This window comes from Rhinopithecus roxellana, chromosome 6 (assembly GCF_007565055.1).
Source record: "Rhinopithecus roxellana isolate Shanxi Qingling chromosome 6, ASM756505v1, whole genome shotgun sequence".
NCBI lineage: Eukaryota > Metazoa > Chordata > Mammalia > Primates > Cercopithecidae > Rhinopithecus > Rhinopithecus roxellana.
In genome coordinates, this window is record NC_044554.1 from 113,603,769 (window position 1) to 113,624,084 (window position 20,316).

At 58.1% G+C, this 20,316-nt stretch overlaps 1 protein-coding gene across 1 annotated transcript; it reads right to left on the reverse strand.

Moving 5' to 3' along the window:
- Positions 1 to 414: 414 nt before the first annotated feature.
- On the reverse strand, positions 415 to 9,764 carry SHH (sonic hedgehog signaling molecule). Its single transcript, XM_030932987.1, is given in 4 exon segments — positions 415 to 1,241; positions 3,821 to 3,878; positions 3,880 to 4,083; positions 9,331 to 9,764. Coding segments are annotated over 4 exon segments (1,398 nt in total). The 5' UTR covers positions 9,640 to 9,764.
- Positions 9,765 to 20,316: the final 10,552 nt, after the last annotated feature.

A 20,316-nucleotide genomic window follows, 5' to 3' on the forward strand; every position in this document is an offset into this window, starting at 1 on the left:
AGCAGGTTGCTTGGCCTCACAAAATAATCTTTTCCCCGTGAATACAGTTCACATGATCATAATAAATTATCCAAGAAACAAACTATTTAAGGCTCTTGAAGGTCCGGTTCATATTATTTAAAACATCTATTCATACCAAATAAATAGCCAGGAGAGGAGGAAAAAATAACCAAAATAAAACAATAACCAAAAAATTCAAAAAATATATATCAACTAAACACAACAACAAAACTTCCCGGGGTCCTTGTTTCCTTAGAGTCTACTTTGGACTGTCCTACTTTATTATTATTATTATTATTATTATTATAATAACTCAGTCTGGTTCGTGCGTCTTTTCCGAGTGTCTTTTTGCTTTGCGTTGCTGTTGCTGCCCCGCCCCGCCCCCTCCCGCTCCCCTCCCCGGGCCCCCCAGCTTCAGCTGGACGTGACCGCCATGCCCAGCGGGTGCAGGGCCTCGCTGTCCAGGAGCCAGGTGCCTATTTGGTAGAGCAGCTGCGAGTACCAGTGGATGCCCCCGGTGGCCCCCGCACCCGTAGCGTCGGCCGCACCTGGCGCAGGCGGGGGTACTCGGCTGCCGCCGCCCCCGCGGTCCCCGCCGCCGCTGTCCCCGCCGCGGTCCGTACGCGCGGGCGCCACTGCAGCCAGGAGCGCGTGCGCCAGGCGGAAAGGCGCGAAGGCCCGGTGCGCCCAGCCGTGCTCCTCGATGACGGCGTAGCACGAGGCCAGCACCCGGTTGATGAGGATGGTGCCCTGGGCCGTGAGCGGCGCGTAGGCGCCCGCGGCCTCCTCGCGTAGGGTCACGCTGTGTACAGCGGCGGGCAGGAGCCGGCGGTCCCCGTTGCGCTCGGCCACCACATACACGCGCTGGCCCGGGCGCACGCGGCTGGCGAACAGCGCCCGATGCCCCAGTGCGCCCTCGGAAGGCGGCCCAGCGCCTGAGAACGCCTCGGGCTCCGCGGCGGCAGAGTCGTTGTGCGGCGCCACGAAGAGCAGGTGCGCGGCGGTGAGCAGCAGGCGCTCGCGCGGCTCCCGCGTCTCGATCACGTAGAAGACCTTCTTGGCGCCGTCGTCGCGGTCCAGGAAAGTGAGGAAGTCGCTGTAGAGTAGCCGGCCCTGGTCGTCCGCCGCCAGCACGCGGTCCCCGGGGCGCAGGTCCTTTACCAGCTTGGTGCCGCCCTGCTCCAGGTGCACAGTGGCCGAGCCCGGGAAGCAGCCGCCCGATTTGGCCGCCACCGAGTTCTCTGCGGGTGAGGAGAAGGGAGAGAAGAGAGTACAGGGCATTGAGTTCCGAGAGGGAGGCGCGTCTTGGGGAGGAGGGCGCACGCTTGGTGCCCGCGCGCCTAGGCTAGGGATGCGCTCAGCGCTGGGCAGGGCGATTGATTCCAGGTGGGTCCCGCACAGACCTCCCTCCCCCAACCCTACCGCCCCAGGGACAGGATTCCGACGCAGGCACATTCCTTAACGACTCTCTAAGTCTGGGCTGGCGGTGACAGAGGTTGGCTGGCGTTTCCTGCAGAGGCCGGTGACACTCCTTCCTTCCGCCTTCCTCCAACCCCACCCCCAGCTCCGCACACACCCCGCCTCGCCGCGAATCCATCCAGAGGGTGTTTGCTCTGCACTTGGATTCCTCTGGAAGCCTCCTTGAGCTCCCGCGGGCGCCGGGCACACCCTCCTTCCCTCCCGCCCCGGCGCGGGGCGCGGCGCCTGCTCGCGCGCTCCGCACCCGGGCTGCGCGGCGGAAACCCCTGGCCCGCCGGCCCGCCAGGCCGCAGCACCCTGCGGCGTCTCGGCGTAGGCCTGCGGAGGGGCGGGGGCGGGGAGTGAAAAATAGCTGCAGTAGTTGTAGCAACTGGACAAACATTCCAGAGATTGGCCGAGGTGTGAAAATCCGAGGCTTGTGTGGATTTTCTAATTAAAATCCAATAAAGGGCCCAGCATTGTCATTGTGATTTCTGGGATAAACAGGAGACACTCTTGGAAGCGGACACTTCCATTTTCTCCCCTCCCTTTTCTCAGCTCACTCTCTCCCCAGCTCGCGGGCCTCCCCCTCCCTATTTGCTCAGGTGCAAACCCCCCCGTGTGCAATTCACAAGCACTATTTGCACAGCCAGGCCTCTCTTCCAAGCACTCAAGATGTGTATTTGAATTTTAAATGGCGGGGCCTGTTCGGAGCGCTGGAAGCTCCGAGTCTCAAGGCCCCTTGGCTACCCGCTTTCTCGAGCCCTCTGTCGCTCTCTGAGGCTCACTGTCCCGAGGACAATAATTGAAGTTGGGGCGGAGCGCAGGGGGCCGGGGAGGAGGGCGGGGAGGGCCGTCTTCTTTGCATTCCAATCTCTGGGATCATGCTTTTTGCAAATAGAGATTGCCAGAAAGAATCTTCCTGCTGGAATTACAGGGGGCTTTTAATCTTCTCATCGGTTTCTCCGACATGAAGTGCGGGGCTGGCCGTTGGAGGCCCTCCGTAGCCCCCCGGAATGCGACCCCAGGCGCTGGCTAGCCGGAGTCGTCGAGTCGCACGGCCCGGCTTGACACACTGCGCCCCGCGCCCCCGCCCGTGTGCGCAGAATGCCAATGAGCGGCTCCCGCGCCGCGGCTCTGCTCTCCCGGCGCGATCCGGCGGATGGATTAGCGCTGCTCACTTGGGAGGAGGCCTCTGAGACCCCGCTAGGGGGACCCCGAGGGCAGGGAGCCGGGGAGGAGGTTTTGCGCAGGGAGCGCCCTGGGTCCAGGGGCCGCCGCCGAGGCCGCGAGGTGGGGGTGCCGCCTGCTGCCTCCCTGCGGCCCGGAGCTCTCTGGGCCGCACACCCGCCCCTGCCGCCCCCGCTCCACGCCTTTGCTTTCTGTGGGGACTAGAAGCCACGCTTGCCTTTACCTACAAGTGTGCCTTGACACCTTTAAAGTGTTTCCTACTAACATATTGCCATTAACTTGGAATTTAGGAGACAAGCAGGGAAACCTGGAAGGGGGGTGAGGAAGGCAGAGTTTCCCCGAAATTCACCGTGAACGGCTTTGCTAAACGTGCCAATTTATGCGGGCGGAGGAGAGCGTTGTGCACACAGCCCCAGGCCTGAGGTTCGCGTGCGCGCGATGGCGCCTCCTCTATGGCTGTTCCTCGCCAGCAACAGCGTGTGGCGTTGCAGGCCCAGAGAAGGCAACCTCACGCCGACTCGGGCCGGCTTTCCGGGATTTGCCCGCCGCCCAGGGCGTCCCAGCCCGGCTCCCAATAGGAACGCAGGCTTCCGGCGCGCGGCCTCCAGATGCTGGAGGTGGTTACCCCTGGGTTTACTGCCGCCCACCAGGCCTCTCCCCAAAGGCTCAGCGAGTGAGCGAAGGCAGCTTAGGATCCACGGGCGCCCGGCGGGGAGGAGCCAGGACGCGGGCTCCGGGGCAGGACAGACGCCCCTGCGCTTGGGACAGCCGGTGGGGGCAGTTGGTTCTTGAGCCCTAAACGAGAGGAAGGAGCTCGCCCAGACCTGGCTAACCGCGCAGGGCTGCCTTCCCTCGCCTGGAAGGGCCTAGCGCCCCTCCCCCAGTCACGCTTTCTCACCCCCTGCAGTGGGGGCTCCAGAAGCGGGCAGGAAGTCACAGGACCCCACCTCGGGTCATGGAGAGCTTTGGGCTCTGTGGCCTCAAAGGTCGGGGTGAGTTCGAGGGGCCGGCACCTCACAGGGCAGGTTCCCACCGCGGAAACGCAGTCATCGCCCAGTGCCCCTGCTCCTGGCCCTCAGCCTCCCCCCACGTTTCTTTTTCCCTTGAATTAAGCCGGGGGTCTGCCAGTGGCCTTCCGTAGGGGCGGATCCGGGGTTCAGGGCCAGCTTACCTGCTTTCACCGAGCAGTGGATGTGCGCCTTGGACTCGTAGTACACCCAGTCGAAGCCAGGCCTCCACCGCCAGGCGGGCCAGCATGCCGTACTTGCTGCGGTCGCGGTCGGACGTGGTGATGTCCACTGCGCGGCCCTCGTAGTGCAGAGACTCCTCTGAGTGGTGGCCATCCTCGTCCCAGCCCTCGGTCACCCGCAGTTTCACTCCTGGCCACTGGTTCATCACCGAAATGGCCAAAGCGTTCAACTTGTCCTTACACCTCTGCGAAGACAAGGGGACCCCCACCGACGGACACGTTAGCCTGGGCGGCCGCCACCCCTCCCGGCCCCTCCGTCAGCCTGCCCTGCCCAGTCTCAAGGCGCGAGGGCCATGCGGAGAGGTGGGGAGACGGGGGTTGGAACGGCCCAAACACACGGAAGAGCTGAGCCCCGGGCTGGGGAAGAGGGGCAGCATTTGCGGAGGAGCATGGAGGAGCACGTCCTCTCAGAGTAGAGCTGAGGGCCTTTCTCCAGGTCCTGAAACAGCCGATGCTCCTAGCGGGGCCTAAGAAGCAAATAAAGTTTCTCTGAAACAAGTGACCTGCATGTTTCAGACATCAACTCCGGGACCCTCCAGGGGCACCCTCTGGGCTACCCGCCCCGCCCCCACGTTGCCCTCCACTTCCAGCCCCCCTTCTGCGGCCCCTTTCTCCACCTGCGAAGGCTCCACCTTCTCTCCGAGTAGAATCCCTCACAGCAGGCCTGACAGATACCTGGGTGCAAGTTCCCAGAAATAAAGAAAAATGCACTGCGCGTTTCTTCGAGAATTGAAGGCCTTGCATTTATTTGTCTCAGGCCCTAACCCTATCCGAGGCAGAGGGGAGGTCAGAAGCCGCTGGCGGGGCTGCAGGGTGGTCGGGAGCCTAGGTGGAAGGCGGCTAGGTGAGTTACCACTTGCAGCACTGGCTGGGACCGGGACAGACATTCTTTATCTGGACAGCCACATTCTTTTTGCCCGTGGAACTCTTTTCTGCCTGGCTTTTCTGTGGTCTGATTGTGTTTCTTGTTTTCTTTAACCTGTTCCCTTCCTCCCCTCTTGTTTTCTTGGCCCCAGCATAGAATGGTGTCCAGCAAGTTTGAAGAGCAAACTGAAGAGGTGGAGGGAGGGGGAGGGGTTTGAGAGGAGGGGGAGGGGAGCCAGGAAGGCCTGAGGTCTCCGAGTCCTCCGCCTGGGGAGTCTCCCAGGAAGTTGCCTGGTAGGAATCAGGAAGCACTGACTAGGCAGATGCAGACGGGGTTACCTGACGCTCAGATTGTGGGGGTTCCCTTGGGTCACTTTCAGATAAGGATGCGACAGAAAGCAGTTGAATCCACTGTGTGTGTTTGTGGGGGCACTGACTTGCTTCCTGGATGTTTATCCTGCTGCTGCTGGTGGGACACGGGATTTAAAGAGGGGGAACTGGCACAGATGACGATGGTGGCATCCCCCAAGAAGCTGCGCCAAGTGGAGGCCGAGAGGCAATTTCAAGGTGACTGCTGCAGAGGGCGGGGCTGACCTCTAACCTCCTCCAGTCTGGAAGGATGCTCTGCTTGGAGTCTGGCTGTCGCGATGGAAGGACAGCTTCTGTCCAGGGCCCTAACTGTAGCGTGGGTGGGGGGACTCTTTCGAGAGGGTGGGGCGAGGACGCTGGCCCCACTGCTGCCGCGCTTTAAGGGGACGTGACAAATTGCGCAACAGGAAAAGTCCTGTGTATCTGGCAGCAATAAAAACCAGTAATATGGTTGTAGAGTTAAACATACAACAACTGGGGGTGGGGTAGGGCTGGGGGCCGCCCTGGTAACAGGTCAGTGCCTGCAGGTTTCTGGGCCTGCCAGCAGTTAAAGAAAAAAAAGTCGGAAGGGCAGAATTTGAGCGAGGTCATCTTGAGGATTGAACGCGTTTTACATGAAAATCAATCAGTAAACCAGGGTCAGTTTAGAGCTGTGATGTGAGGCCCGTCGCGCGCAGGCGCACACCACCAACACGCACACGGACCCCCCATGCAAGCCCCCCACCCCACCGCAGCTCCCTCCCCTGGGGCTGCGCCGATGAAGCTTTAAACAGCTTCCCAGGAGGGCAGCCAGGGAAAGGGCGACAGGGTGAGGAGGACCCGGCCCCCAGCTCTGGGAACTGCGCCACTTGGGCAGCCATGGAGGACCCTGGGCAGGGAGACCGGGGCCTAGCCGGGCCGCGACGGGAGGTGGCTGCGCAGGTGAGGGGCGGAGGCCGAGGGTTGCGGGAGTTGGCGCCCCCGCCCCTCGAGCCCTCCCCCGGCCGGGCTCCGTGCGGCCTCGGCTGGCGGCCTCTCCTCCACCCGCGCTGGGCGGGATTGTCGCAGGCAAAGCCGGGAAGCCCAGGCCGGTTATTAATTCATTGGGTCGTGTGCCGCGAATCAAGCCCGACTCTGTGCAGCCACCGTGAAGCCCAGCAGGGCCGCCGGGGCCGGGCTTTGTGTCGGCTGAGGCCAAGTTGTTCCCCACGCCTGAGCTCCTGCCCACCTCCCTGATCTGCGAGCCGCGCCGACTGTCACGGCCAGCAGCCGGTGGGCTTCCCCCAGCGCGGGGGTGGGGGCGTCCCAACTTCAAAACAGCCCCAGCCCCCAAAACGCACTTCTCTCCACTGTCCTTTCCCCACGCTTGGTGGAACAGCCCCTCCCCAAACCCACACCTGAGCGTCTTTCCTGGCGGCCCCAGAGCGCACAGGAGATCTATTTAGTGTGGCGGCTCGGGACCCTACTCCAGGCTTCAGATCCGGCCCTCGGGCCTCCTGCCCCCTAGGACCCCCTGGCCGCCAGCACCCTCTCCTGGCACCCTAGGCCAGCGCGGGGAGAGCGTGTCTGTCTGCGCTTTCCTCTCCCGGGTTAATATTAACCGGCAGCTCCTGCGTTCCAGAACTGCTCTGAAAGTTCCACTGGGGACGATCTCGCCATGGTTGAGGGACTTGGGCGGCAGTCACATTAGAGAGCCAGAGACAGGGAGGGAGACAGAAGAGGAGGGCCACGCAGCTGGGGCAGAGCCTAGGTGGTTATTTAAAATGAGGGCGTCCGAGCAGGCTCCCCAAACCTCCCGCGGGCCTGGGGCTCCCCTGCCTCCTCCTTCACCCCGCCCCTGCCCTCAGCACCCGAGCCTCCGCCTTCCCCATCCCTTCCTCCCCCACCCTTAACTCCTGGAATCGGGAGAAGGAAGGTAGGGGAGGGATCAACTGGGGGTACCTCACAGACTGCCAGCCCCTACTCCCTCGGTTTTAGGGGACCTTTGTGGGGTCTGCCTGATAATCCCGGCCTGGCTTTCCCCACCCAACCCCCACTTGGGCCGTCCTTCCCCCTCCTTTTGTGTTGGGAACGGGAATGGCCACTGCCCAAGGAAAAAAGTATTTGTTTTCGTTTCGTTCGTCTGAGGGAAGTTGACAGAAGGTCAGAAGTTCAAATGCTGCCTGTGCGCGCGGCGGCGAGAGTGGCCGGGCGCGGGGCCGCTGGGCCCTGCGTCCCCGGGCAGGGTGGGCGGGGGTCGAGGGTAGGCCCCCTGTCTGGGGGCTCCGGCTGGGACGCGGAGGCCCAGAGGCCCGGCAGGCGGCGGACTGGGGAGAGGGGCGCGGCCCAGGGCAGGCCGGCGGAGCCCGCGCTGCGCCCCGGTCCCTGCGCGGGCGCCCCCATCTCCGCGCCTCCGCCGCCGGGGTCGCTACCGCGAACCCGGCGCTGCTGTTAGCTCCTGCGTTGCCTGTGCTCTGGCGCGTGGAGCGGCAGAGCCCGGCGGCTCCAGCCCAGCCCCGCGCGCGCACTGAAACCCTAGCCGCGGGGGATCGATAACCCGGGAGTAAGTGGGGCTGCATGCGTCTGCCTCGCTGCGCGGCTCTGCGCGCTTGCAGCTTTGCAGCAGGGCGGCAGGGCCCGAGTCCTGGGAAGGGGTGCGAGCCCAGGACCCCTTCTGCGGTATTGGCCTCCCGCAGACCAGGGCAGAAGCTGACCCACTCTGGCTCTGGGACCTCGGGTGTCCACGCCCCCGCCGCTCTCTCCGCAGCGCCTCCCTCCTATCGGGTTCCGAGGGACCCTGGCAAGTCCCCTCCTCCGCAGGGAGCGAGGGTGACGAGAGGATGGGCGCCCCAGGCTAGCCGGAGAACTCCCTCTAGCCAGCTGCACACACCGGGCACCCCGTGGCCCGTGCAGAGTTAATTGTGGATCGCGCTGCTCTCTGGCACTGGCGCGCGCTTCTACACTCGCGGTCCAGATTTAAGGTGGTCGGGAGCAAATGAGGGAGAACAAGGAAATCAGGACCATTTCCCATTCCTCTCCTTTCCGACAGCTGGAGCAGGCTACCTTGCCTGCTCCTCGCCTTTCTCCGGCCCAAGCAAGCCTGGGAATCGGGTCGGGGAAGCGGGGCGGCCCGGGGGCTCCTCTCTCCCTGCCGTCCGTACCCTCCCCCTGCACTTGCGCCCCACCAGCGCCACTCCATCAGCCGCTGTGCGCACCTAGCCCTAAAGGTAGGACTTGAATATTTTAATAGGGCAATAAAAAGGATGTTGACCTATATTTGCAAGGAAACCCATTTCTGGCTTCAGTTATACGTGCATGGAGTTTCAGAAAGTCTAGAATTGGCTGGGAGATTGGCAGCTCAGAAATCTCAAAGGAGGTGGGGAGAGAGAGAGGAATTCATATTTTGCTTAGCTTCCCTTCCCCCCACACTAATATTTATTCTCTCTTAATTCTTATGCAAGCAGGTTGAAAACTAAAGTGATGCAATGCCAATAAGTTCTAAGTCCCTCCCCTAAGGTACCTCGGGCTTGGAAGAAGGAAAGAGCATCCTTAAAGAAATATCGATACGTTCACACTCTGATGGGCACAATTGCGGACATGCAATCGCAAAGCCAGCTCTGCGATACAGCCAGGGACCCAGGGACGGGCGGAGTCGCCGCTGGAGCCCCTGCCTTTTGTCAGAACTGCCTCTTGGCTTTTCCAGTTGAGAATTCTTTGGTGGGGAGGTGTAGGGTGGGGGTTGTAGTGGGAAAGAAAACCACAGAGGCGACGGGAAACGTGGGGGCCCTGAGCTCCAATGCCCAAGGCTATGTTCGTTGCACAGTGCCCAGAGGCCACTCCGTGTTTGTGGGAGGGGGATTCCCACCCTCTCCTTCCATTTCCACTCCTGACTTGGAAAGGGCCGACACCCCCCAAGTGAAGGTCTCCCCAAGTTACAAGCCAGGGCAGAAGTAGGATGGGGAAGGCCGTTGTAGCAAGACTCATCAAATCAGGGCCATAATGAACCACGTCTGTTACCGTCCTCACCCCCACCACACCCTAAACTTCTCCAGCTGGACCCTTGACCTCCATTCTCCTCCAGGAAGAGGAAGAGATGGGGGGCGGGCAGGTGGGTGGGGAAGAAGTGGGTGAAATCACCTTCCTATCTGCCCGAAGAGCAAACAGAGTTTAGTCTGGAAGTGTTGGGCTTCTCCTAACCCCCAGGAAAGCCACACATTCCACGCCCGGCGCTGGGTTCCTACCTGAGTCATCAGCCTGTCCGCTCCGGTGTTTTCTTCATCCTTAAATATGATGTCGGGGTTGTAATTGGGGGTGAGTTCCTTAAATCGCTCGGAGTTTCTGGAGATCTTCCCTTCATATCTTCCGCTGGCGCCTAGGGTCTTCTCAGCCACATTGGGGATAAACTGCTTGTAGGCTAAAGGGGTCAGCTTTTTGGGGTGCCGCCTCTTCCCGAACCCCCTGCCCGGTCCGCACGCCAGTCCCGAGCACACCAGCAGCGAGGAGACGAGGACTAGCAGCAGACATCTCGCCAGCAGCAGCATCTCGCCCATGGAACTGATGACTTCCGAGCTGTCCCCGTGCGGGTCCGTGCGCGAGTGCGCGCGGCGGGTGTGTGCGTGTGCGCTCTCTCTTGCGCTCTCCCTTCCTCGCTCCGGCTCGCCCGCTCGCTCGCTCCCTCGCTGGCTGCCTCGCTCTTTCTCTTCCTATATAACCTTGCCCGCCGCGGCTGCGGGGCACTCACCACCGCTCCCCACCCAGACAGGGGCTGGAATGGCAGGCTGCCGGCCGCTGATAACGGAACACATCGGAGTTGGGTCGCGAGACAGCAATCAAAAGACAAAAAGAGTCTGATTTTAAATGGTAGCAAGCCTGGAGAGCTTGTGAGAGAGGCTGCCTTTAGCACTATATTATAGCTGCCAGGGGCGCATCTGATTGGCCAAAGCCGCACAAGCTTGTCTTCTGATGTTAACCCTGAAGAAGACTACATTTTTTTTTTCTGTTGCTGCTGTTGCTTTATTTTCACCTGAAGGCTTCGAGTTTAAAAACAAAAATCTTTCCTGAGATAGAGGTGGGCGGGAGGGAGGCGCGCATGTCTTGTGGAGACAGCAGTCACTCCCGGCTTTGTGTACCCCCTTGTGTTTCCCCCTGACTTTTCCTGGAATGGTAGGTGCTTCAGTTACAACCAACTTAAGTTTTTAAAGGACAGTTTAACGCCCCCCAAGCTTCAGTCATCAAGCACAGAGTCGTTCACACATTTGAGGGGCACAGCTGCCCAGCTGTTATTTAATTTTTCTTCCCCAGGGACTTTAGAGTGCAGGCTCCTTCTCCCTGCATTTTGAAGAAAGAGGACTGAGCCTCTCCTGAAGACTCAGCCTCTGTGGACCGAGGATAATTATGAGTGACCATAACTTAAAGCACCGGTATTTGAAATGCTTTCAGCGCCTTAGAAAAATGTAAAAATAGTGTTCTTTTATTGTGCTTCAATTAATACTTTTTTTTTTTTTTTCTTTTTTGTAGAGCTCTGCAAATGGGATGGAGGCGTGCTCAAGGGCAGGTACAGAGTGAACTGCGGGCGTCAGGGTGGATGGGCAAAGTAGGTCTGGGGGCTGCACCCCAGCACAGAGGAGAGAGTGGGGGTCAGTGTGTGCGCTGGGTGTGTGGAGGCCATTGCAGGGTGTGTGGGGGGGCAGGCGAGTGGGCGAAGCTGTACTCACACAACCCGCACGATCGATCAGAGCAAAGTGCAGAGCCAGGGATGAGCTGAATGTGGAATTCAGGCTCCTTGCAAAGCTGGCCTTGTGTGGGGGCTCAGCAGGCCACCAGCCTTCAGGCACAGGAGCCACCAGGTCCTAGGGGCCGCAGCCCAAGGGGTCAGGGGCCCTGGGGGAACAGTGTTCTGGTTAATGAGGGGCTTCCTAGAAAGAGGGCACAGTGCCTAGGAGTCGGCAATCTTTGAGTCTATAATCACTTCACTTTTTACAGAAAAAGTGAAACAAAAAAAATCTCCAAAGTCCTAATTAAACCAGGAAAATAAAATTTGAAGGCCCCCCCAACCCTGCTTTTTTTTTTTTTTTTTGACAGATCATGCCCTCCCCTCCTCATCCCCCATCCCACTCATGTACAATAATTCCTCTAGCATAGGATGAGGGAGTGAGGGTTATTTACGTGGAGGGGAAATCCTGACCCTGAGGAGTCATCAGATGCTGCGAATGGGGCCCTGTGAAGTTAAACACTCTCCCTTGACCCCAGGCCATTGGAGTGGAGGGGGAGAGGCCCCTTGTGAAGCTCAGCCCTCAAACAATGGAAGTTTCCAGAAGTTTCCTTTGCAGATCAACTTCGTGTGTGTGTGGTGGGGGAGAGAAGGAGAGGAGCATCTTAAGATACATGTCTTGGGCATAAGAGGCTGAGCGTTAACAGCACTTGGTGGTCTGGGTCCCTTCGGGGAGGTTGACCCAGGCTCCCCATCCCACCTCTTTTTCTTGTTCTTTTCCATGGTTTGTGAAGAATCATGATCCCCGGAGGAGCAGCGTCCACTTGACCAGGCCCTGGCAGTCTCCACCGAGTGGAGCCGGAGCTCAGCTGAGCACAGGGGATCTCCAGGTGGTGTGTCTGCGCTGCCTATCCTATTCCCAGTAAAAACAGACACACAACAGGACCTGTGTCCTCTCCAGAGGAGGCCGACCTGTTTGATGTGTCTACCTGCACAGCATGTGGATGTCACATCACTGGGTGGTGCCTGGGCTGGACCAGCGACCTGGCCCAGTGGGACACTTGCAAACCTTTTCACCACCCTGCCCTCCACCCTTGGCATCTCCTCTTGCCCCAGTCCCTCCTCCTCCCCCCGTCTTTCCCGCTACCTACCCCCTTACACATGCAGGTGAGTGCAGAAGGCCCGCCACAGGGGTTGTCACCCTGGGGCCTGAGAGATTGGGTGCACAGGCCCGCCAGGAGGTGGCATGTGCACACAGCTCACCTCTGCAAAGCGCAGGTGGGCGGGGTGTGCTTTGGAAACAAAAGCCTGAGCTGCACAGAGTTCTGCGTGGGCACAGCTGGACGTGGGGTGCCCCCAGGTGCGGTCAGCTTCCTCTTGGCAGAGTGCAGGGAGAAGATGTGGCTTGGCATTGAGCTTGGGTGACTCAGGGCATTTCCTGAAACTTCCCTGCCCCAAGGGATGGCGTGAGGCCCCCTCCCTCCCTTCCATCTCCAGACAGCTCTGGACACCCTGGAGAGCACATCAGGGGCCGCCCCCCTTGTGGACTGACCAATCCTTTAGAGTGAAATAATGATAGGCCGGAAAGCCTGCCCCCACGTCTAAGTTCAGAGGGCCTGTCCCTCCGCGTGGGTTGCGGGAAGCTCGGCACAGAAAGCAATTCCAGTTATGTGTATTGTGTTAGAACCAGGCTGCTGACTGAGCCCCCCAGAGAAGCTGCTGCTCTGCCCTCCCGCCCCTCACTCCCCTTTCTTCCATCCCACCCACTCCCCACAGCCCAGCACTGCCTTCCCCACCAGATGCCAGACAGTTCTATCTCTTTGCCTTTCCCCCCGTAAGTCCATTTGGCCCCCTCCCCGCACCAGCAGAGGCTCCAAACCCCAGCCTCCCTGACAAGGCCAGACATCCAGACATGCTGGGGCTCCATTATTCATCTACCTGGGCTCTGCCTCTCTTCCTTGGGGTCATGCGCATCCCTCCCTCGCTCCTTCCTCCAGCTTTCCCTCCCCCACCCTCCCCCACCTCCACCCCATGCCCAGCATCCCTGCTGAGGACAGAAGCTGCCTCCTCTTCTGCCCCAGCCCCAGGCTCCCTCCTGGGCACTGCCCCTGCCCCTCCTTCCGGCCCCTGCCGCTAGATGGCCTCCTCACTCTGCCTTCAGCTCAGGCTTGGCCGGTTTGGGAAATCCCTGCAGTCCCAGGTTGGGAGGCAGCCTCCTGGTTCATCCTCCCCTGGTCCCATCAGCAGTTTCTGCGTCCCCCTCATCTCCCCTTCCCTTCCCCAGATTTGTACCCGCTCTGCCCTGCAGTTATGGAGCCCACCTGCCTAGCATCTCCAGGTGCTGCCTCTATTTCTAGTCTCTGGGGTTGGCCTCTAATCTTTCATGTCCTTCTCCCCTTTGATTTTTCTTCCTTATAGTAATTCCATGCAATCTCTTTCCATCCAGCCATCCAGTCTCCACTTCTTTCTGGATTTTCCTGGTTTTGGCCAGTGATACTTCTGCACTCCAGTTCTCTTGTGACTGCATCCAGTGCTCTTTGGATTTGGGAGGGATGCTGCACCTTAGCCGCCTTTCCCTAACTCCAGGGTCCTCCCCATCCCTGGGCCCCGGGGATGTGAGTCTCCAGCTTCCTGGAGGGCTCAGGCTCTGGATAGCCCAGGAAACCCAGCCACACTCTGCACAGCACCCTGACAGTGGCCTGGCTGCAGGCAGATTGAGGCAACACTCTTCTCTCCGTGCCAAAGCCCAGGAGCTTTGGGGTGGCTGCAGGGCTCTCTGGACTCCTGCAATCACATCCTCATGACACCAGCGCTGAGGGCAGGCCAGCTGGGAGGCAGCTGCCAAGACACACAAGGCCTCAGGGGACCATACCGGCATGTGGAGCCAGCTCTGCTGAGTACCCACTGTGCAGCGTTTCTCAGCAGTGCCGTGCAGCAGGCACTGGGCCACCCTCAAGCCACCCACAGGCCCCATGACTGTGGCTGCAGCCCTGTTTCTTCCCGGCCTGGGCTACTCTGTGAAGCAGGGTGCAGGAAACCCTTTGGTGACTGGGATTCCCACCCTCATGCCTGCTTGCCTGCACAACAAGCCCCATGGAGCCCGGTGAAGCCCTGTGGAGACCCAGCTCACATGCATGAGGGCTGCAGGCTCTGAGAGATGAGGACCCTGCAGTTTCTGGGGATGCTGGAAAGATCACACAGCCAGCTCTGTCAAAGTAGACATCCTAAGGCAGGCAATCAGCTCAGATGTGAACGTGCAGCCTGAACTATGTTGCTGTGTGACTTTGAGTTGATTTTCTCTCTTTAGACCATTGCTTGCCTTTGTTGAGTCACTTCGTCTTCATTTTAAGTAATGGGCCTTTCTTCTTAGGTCTACATAATGCCTCAGGTGTGTGCCTCTGTACAGTTTCAAAGTGGTCTAGCACCGTTGTCTGGGGAGCCTGAAGCTACATTTGGGAGCTGGAAAGGAGGCACAGTGTGGGCAGGTGGCCTTGTGCCCAGGGAGGAAGGGACCCTGCTGAGTCTGCATGCTGCTCCTTGCACCCCAGCTACCTAGAGATCCTTCCACGAGACCATCATTCCTTCCATCTTGGAGCCTAGTTAAGACACAGATGCCGTAGACAGTTAATGTATTAAACCCTTGTGCACAGGAGAAACACCTGGGGACTGAAGAAAAGCCAACAGGCAGTGCTGGGGCCTCACTCCTGAGCACTCAAGTCAAAATTTCTGCTTTGCTGATTTCCCTGATGGGAATCCCCAAAACCCAGGAGCAAGTGTGGGAGGGGAGAAGTGGGTGCAACTGCCAACTCCAAGCCCCTGCTGCTCCCCCAGGCCCTGGACACTCCCCAGCCTCTGGATGCTGCATCTGCTGCTCCCCCAGCCCCTGGACGCTCCCCAGTCCTGCTTGATGCCTGTGTGCCTTGGGCCCCGTCCGCCCAGCTGGGCCTGGCATGGAGCTTCAGACGCAGAGCTTCAGACAGCAGTGGTCAGAGGCCTGTAGGGTGAGCTTTAGATTCTTTCTGGAGAGCACGTGGAGGTGGTATGGTGAGGGGTCAATGTGAGTGGGACACATGCAGTGCCTGGAGGCTGGGGCCCCTCAGAGGAGTGAGGACGAAGCTGTGTGTTGGGGGGTGCTGGGGTGGTACTGCCACGAGCAGCTTTTTCCCAGAACCACCTGAAGCTGGGCTCAGCTCACTCCCACTGGAGGAGGGCTCCCTGGCTGGCTCCATAACTGCTCTTCTTCGATGAATGAAGCCACGGAGCCTGTTCTTACCCACTTCTTGCACGAAGGCTGTTTCCTTACAGGAGCAGAATTAAGCCGAGATCCACCAGGCAGATTCGGCAGCTGATGCCACAAGTTCCACTGAGAGAACCAGTGTCACCGAGGCCGCTCCTGTGCTCTGTGCCACGAACCCCTCCCGGCTTCTGCTCTGTCCACTTCCATGCTCCCTTGGGCCATGGAACTGTCATGACTCCGCCTGAAAGCAGTGGGCTCCCATGTCGCCTGGGATCTCCACAGTCAGAGCACTGGTCCCCAGGGCCCTTCAGAGTCGTATTTTCTAGAGACTTGAACATCGCAGTAGGGTCAGAGATTATCTGGAGACGTCCCCATGCACTGGGCTGTGGTGAAGGAGGGTTGCAGTCTGTGTGGACTAAGGAGATCCTCAGGGCTTCACCCCCAAGCTCCCGGGCAAGCCACGCAGCCCCTTGAGACTTCTGTTTCTTTATCTGCAACGTGGAAGTCTGAAGTCAGTGGTGCCAGAATCAACAGTGTCAACGCCAGAAGCCCTTCCAGCCCTGGGTTCTATGAGTCCCTGGTCTTGGCCTCAGGAGAACTCATGCAACAGTTCCTCTTCAGAGTGAAGAAAACTAAGAGTCAACCCCCGTCCCACCCCGGTTCTTGCTGTGAATACAAGACAGGACCCAAGAGTGATCAATCACCTCCTTGCCTCTTCCTGTGGCGTCCATTGGGTTGTGGCCCCACCCACACTGGGGATCAGCCTGGTTCCAGCAGCCGTTCCTGTCCTGGGGCCTTGGCTCTGTCCTTTGCTTGATTGAGTGCCAGCCGGTGTGCTCCCTGGGAGGACCCAGGTATCACCACAGGGACCTGCTCTGTCGGCTTCCTGGACGGATGGGGGGTTGGGGACAGGGCGATGCTGCCCTGGGGCTTGAGGGGCATGGAAGCCCCAACCTCATCTCTCCAAGGAGTATTTCCCTTCTCTGCTTTCTTGAGAGGGGATCCAGCCCACTTTCCTCTTCGTGTGCAAAATTAAGAGCCAGGGGCATCAGTGGCCAAGGCTGTTTTGGTAGCAGATGCACAAAGACAGATTTAGGGGTCGGAACCTGGGCACCGCAGGTGCAGGGAAAATGTGTGGGGCAGGGTCTGGGTCCATCAAGAGGTGGGAGAAGGGCACAGAAAGGGAAACTGAGGGTCGAACACATATTTAGGCTTCGAAAAAAGCTGCTAGAACCAGAATAATTCGACATGCTTTGTGCTTGCAATTTTGACATTACTCTCATGTTTAGGGACTTTTTGACAGGCACACCTGACTATGTTGCTGGTGGCTTGTTTCTTTCTCTGGGGCTGTGGGGTACATAGAGAAGGACCTGTGTTTCCTGAGGAAGAATCCCCGATACAAGGATAGAAGCAGCATTCTAGAGGGAGGCTGTGCAGGGCACTTCTGGGATCGCACACAGAACCCCAGCGGGAGCGGAGTCCACAGACCATGCGGGGCTCTGGGTTCCAGGGGCCTGGCCTGGCAGCAGCACAGCTGCTGTGAGATGTGCACTCAAAGGGGTGATGGTTCTATCGGGGCGGCTCCGGGGCTTCTCTCCCAGTCACACCATTGACTTGCAGTCAAGGAACACAGCAAAGAGATCCCAGCTTTCTCTGGCAGGCGGAGGGGCAGGCTTTACACAATGACCATCTCACCAGGCAGCTGCACTTAGCGAGAAGGGAAGTCAGACTCGTAACTTCGCGTAATAGTAATACTTATTCATGTTGGTCATGTCTTGGAATTGCTCTTGGATTAAATTTTAATCTGTTAATACAAGCAACCCTATAAAGGAGGGACCATTGCACAGATGGGAAAACTGAGGCACAGGGAGGTTAAATATCTCCTCTGGGATCACACATCTGATTTGTGGCAGGGCCTTAAATCAAATCCAGATGACCTGGCTGACAGCTTGCCCTCTGACTCTCTCCATAGGCAGTGATGCTTCTGGAAGCTTCCATGTGGTGCTCAGCACTTTTCTGTTTGGGTTTGTCATGGGTAAGGGGAAGGAGGAAGGTAGAAAGAGGGCCCCCTCCACCAGGAATACAGAGTAGGGAGCCCCACCTGGACATATGGAAATAGGAGATGACCTGGAAGAGAGACACTGCAGTATCCAGGGCCATGCATTTTGGACCAGGCAGGAAGTAGTCCCGAGGTTCTGGGAAGAGGGAGAATCAGGAGTGCCTGAGAGTGGTGTTCTTGCCCTGCCCTGCCTTGCCCCATGACTCTTTGCACAGTTTAGAGGCTCCATCCCCTGGACAGCAGCACCCTGCACTGCCAAGAGGGGCTGAGTTTGTGCAGGGCCTTAGTGCCCATGTTCCCCTTGTTGCAGAGCAGCCGACATCCACCCTTTCCCCACTTTCCAGAGGAGGAGGCTGAGGCTCCTGCTGAGACCTTGCTGTCCACTCACAGGGCCACTGGGAGGGAACAGGCCCAGAGAAGCACGGCACACATGTGAGGAGCCATCCGGTTCCACAGATGCTCCTCTGTGGTCCACGACTCCACTGGGTACCTGCGGAAGACGTCCCAGGAGCGTGTCAGGGAGGCGCCGGCCGTGGAGGAGTGTGCAGTGTCAGGGAGCGTGTCAGAGAAGGCGCCGGCGGTAGGGGCCAGGGCTGACTGCAGGCTCCAAGCTGCAAGCACCACACTCCAGCCCAGCAGGGCCACGTTTCCAGGCAAGCTGTGGTGTCACCAGGCAGCGGACACAAACGCAGGCCTCCGTGTTAGTTATGGTCAAGGTCATGGACTTCTAGCCGTTTGGGTTCCTCACATCACCGTGGGAAGGAACAAGGCCCAGTGGGCAAGGACCTTCTATGCAGAACAACCTTTTCCCGGCCGTGCTCAGCAAGAGGCCCTGTTTTGCAGCTTGGGACGCTCCCACAGTGGAGGCCTACATGGGGCACCGCAGCTTCAGAAAGGATGGAGATTGCGTGACATAGCCGTCTCCCCCTCAGGTCCTCTGCTGCCATTACTCAGCAATCTCTGTGCACAGCACCATGCCCGTGATTAGCGCATCTCAAGCCTTCACGTGTCACGTGAAGAATATGTGTTCTCGTGGGAGAACAGAGGTGGTGGGCACACTACCTGCATGGGAGAACAGAGGTGGTGGGCACACTACCTGCCACTCACAGAGGCTGAGATGCCTGTTCTCTCCTCTGGGCAGAGCTGCTTTTGCTGGTTTTGATTTTATTTTCCTGACAGATGATTGGTGCAAGCAGTGGCTGTGATACAGGAATCTAAGCAGACAGCATGATTCCTAGGGCTCACTCCAGCCTCGGGTCTTCTATTTGCCCCTACCTCCCGGAAGGCCCTTTTCTTTTTCTTTTCTTTTCTCTTTTCTTTTCTTTTCTTTTCCTTTCCTTTCCCTTTCTTTCTTCCTTCCTTCTCTCCCTCCCTCCCTACCTCCCTCCCTCTCTTCCTCCCTCCTTCCTTCCTTCCTTTCTCTTTCTCCTTTCCTTCCTTCCTTCCTTCCTTCCTTCCTTCCTTCCTTCCTTCCTTCCTTCCTTCCTTCCTTCCTTCCTTCCTTCCTTCCTTCCTTCCTTCCTCTCTCTCTCTCTCTCTTTCTTTCTTTCTTTCTTTCCTTCTTTCTTCTTTCTTCTTTTTTCTTTTTTTTTAAATTGAGACAGAGTCTCACTCTGTTATCCAGGCTGGAGTGCAGTGGCGTGATCTCAGCTCACTGCAGCCTCTGCCTCCCAGTTTCAAACGATTCTCCTGCCTCAGCCTCCAGAGTACTTGGGTATTTGGGGCTATAGGTGCCCAGCACTGTGCCTGGCTAATTTTTGTGTTTATAGTAGAGATGGGGTTTCACCGTGTTAGCCAGGGTGATCTTGAACTCCTGACCTCAGGTGACCCGCCCGCCTTGGCCTCCCAAAGTGCTGGGATTACAGGCGTGAGCCACCATGCCTGGCCGTCAGGAAGCCCCCTCTTCATCATTTCAGATGAGAGGGACCACCATGAAGTCTGGCTGACTGTCTTGCAGCCTTTAGCCTCGAGTGTGGGGAGGTTAGTACCCACGTCCCTCCTGCCTTGGGCGTCTCACTGCTCAGTGTGTTTGTGTTGTCTAGGTCTGCTGTGACAACCTGCCACAGACGGGGGCTGAGTTCCTCTCTCACCATTTCAGGAGCTTGGAAGTCCGTCTTTTGTTATTGCTGTTGTTTGTTTGAAGGGTGAAGGCCGTGTGCCTGATTTCTTTTGTGTCTTCCAGGGTGGCTGAGAGGGTGCTCAACTCTGAGTCTGAGGTGTAGGAGGAACATTTTATAATTGGGCAGGACTTGAAAGTTGGCAAAGCTCATTTCCACCCATGATCTCACGGGACCCCCAGCATCCCTGTGCGGTCAGTGAGGTGGTGGGGGCGCCCCTATATTCACAGACTGGAAGATGGAGGCTCAGAGGGTTAAGTGGTCTCCCATGGGACGCCCTGTTGGGGAGAGCAAGGAGCAGAGGTGTAACTGCAGCCCACGGTGCCGGGATCTTTAGATCATAAACTCTTCATGAACCCAGAGAGGGGAGAGCTCACATGCATTCCTCTCCCTCCATTTCTGTCCCTTGAACTCAGATCACCCGTTTCAAGCCTGCAGATCCCCGTGTCTTTGAACCGATGACTCAGTCCAGACCATGCCTTGTGACTTCGTCTCGCTTCTGCCCCCTGCTCCAGCGGCAGCCTCTCCCCCTCTGTGCCTCTCCCACCTTCTTGACCTGTGGCCCGGGGACTTCTGGCTTATCATGTCATAGGCGTTTGGCTGATGTGACTTCTGGATCATTGCTTATATTCATATTTTACTTTGGGGGTTCTTGTTCGACTTTTGACTTAGGGGTAGTTATTAGTATCCTCAACATATTTGCTAATTTCTAGAAAAAAGCCTTCAGAGTATCCGTCTTACTCATCTCTGCAGGTCACACAGCTCCCAGCTCAGAAGATGCTCAACAAATAATTGTCAGTTACCAGAAGTTTCTTACTAATTAACCAGTTAAACTAGTGGCATGTTGTGAAATGCGTTTCAATGGTTGCTATTTAAAAAGTAAACCAACACACCAAAACAAGCAAACAACAATAAAAAATAACAACAACAAACTATGGCAACTGAAATATCAAATTCAGAATCCATGTAGCTTCTTTTCTTCCCAAACAGAAGCTGCAAAGTTGGTTTTCAGTTGTTCTGAGGATAACGTCGATCAGAGGGCCTGGAGGGAAGGTCTTGTTCTCCTCCTATTTCAATGTGTTGCACCTTTGGCCAACAGGCCCA